This window comes from Anarrhichthys ocellatus, unplaced genomic scaffold (genome assembly GCF_004355925.1).
Source record: "Anarrhichthys ocellatus isolate YVR2014 unplaced genomic scaffold, GSC_Weel_1.0 scaffold4871, whole genome shotgun sequence".
Classification (NCBI taxonomy): Eukaryota; Metazoa; Chordata; class Actinopteri; order Perciformes; family Anarhichadidae; genus Anarrhichthys; species Anarrhichthys ocellatus.
Genome location: NW_022284845.1, coordinates 1 through 1,556, shown reverse-complemented (window position 1 = coordinate 1,556; position 1,556 = coordinate 1). Strand labels below are relative to the sequence as shown.

General features: G+C 38.2%; 1 protein-coding gene across 1 annotated transcript; it reads left to right on the top strand.

Annotated features, from left to right (window-relative positions):
* Window positions 1–362: 362 nt before the first annotated feature.
* On the top strand, window positions 363–1,549 carry LOC116379664 (butyrophilin subfamily 1 member A1-like; the record flags this gene model as incomplete). Its single annotated transcript, XM_031841634.1, has 3 exons — window positions 363–529; window positions 900–1,241; window positions 1,465–1,549. Coding segments are annotated over exons 1-3 (518 nt in total), but the record flags the coding sequence as incomplete, so codon positions are not given.
* Between the last annotated feature and the right edge of the window lie 7 nt (window positions 1,550–1,556).

Sequence of the window (1,556 nt, the reverse complement as noted above, 5' to 3'; positions counted from 1 at the left end):
ATATATATAAATAAATGACTAAAATGGACCTTAAATGTAAAATCTGTTTTTTAGTGAGCGGTTGGTGTATTCTGGGACTAAACTGTGTTTCCACTAGTTTAACCTCTAGAAAGTCCATTTGGTCCTAGCTTTCCTCTTATTCGTGTCATGGTCAACCACCTGTAATATTTGAGTAACAAATAAAATATGAATTCACATTTATTTAAAACTGTTTATCACGGATAGCTTATTGCAGTCCTGTGACATCCACAAATATTGATTTTTTTATATATATATATATATATTTGTTTTGTCAGAGCATTCCATTCATTGATATCTGTAAAGATGTGATGACAACTTCAACAAATATAACTGCAATGTTTTTGAAGAAGAAGATTTTAGAATGACTTAGTCTCACATGTTTTACAGTTGAACTATTTTCATTTTCAGAACTTCAGGATGATTCACATGAAGGAACCTCAGCTCAGTGACTTCAGTGCACTGGTCTTGCATCACATTGTTGTACTCCTTCTAACACACTCTTGTGGAGGTAAATGACGACTGAGCATTTACATATATCATTTGCAAAAATCCCATTGTAACATAATGGTCACGTGAGGCCAGAGAACTACAAACATACTCTATACAAGATTTTTTACACAACAAAAGAACACACTTTACTCAGTTCAATACACTTAGTGGTTTTACTTGGTCTGGTATGACCAGTAGCTGTCTACAGGAGATGGCCACATGCTTGTACTCTAAAGTAGAGTAGAAAACTAGTAGAAGAATGGAATTGTGGGATATAACTGTTCGTCAAACTTCAGTTACATACTTGAAGTCTAATTTAACATAGTTGCGTTAAAGCAGAGCATATGCTATGGTTGTATTGATAACATATCAATGTGTTTTCCCCTTAGGTCAGCTTCAGGTGAGTGGTACATCTCAGCCAATAGTGGCAATGGTTGGTGATGACATCATTTTGCCATGTCACCTGGAAACTGCTGTGGATGCTACTGGCCTGACCGTGGAGTGGACAAGACCTGACCTGGAACCGAGCGTTGTCCTTTTGAGAAGAGACAGTGTGCAGCTTCAGCATGAGTATAATCCACTGTACGTGGGGAGAACATCACTGTCCACCAACAAACTGAAGTGTGGAGACATTTCAATGACACTCTCTAAAGTAAAAGTCTCTGATGCGGGAACTTACGAATGCCTTGTTCCTAAATCTGGTCCAGAATCTGTGGTCGAGCTCACTGTAGGTACGTTGGTGTGAATCCATTGAGCACTTAAAAAACTATAATCAACCAGGAAATGTATAAATGCATTATGTCGTCAGAAGTGGCAGTTATGACAGTCAGGGAATATACTTTACTAGTGCAATGTGTAACTCTTAACCACAGTGCCTAAGGTTAAGAAGTGCTGTACTTCCATTCTTGTGGTAACTTTGACTTCAAACTGTTTTTGACATTTCTACTCTGTTAGGTTCTGTCTCCTCACCTGACATAGATATTTACAAGGTCAGCAATAGAGTGCTGCTAGACTGTGAGTCTAGAGGCTGGTATCCAGAGCCTGAG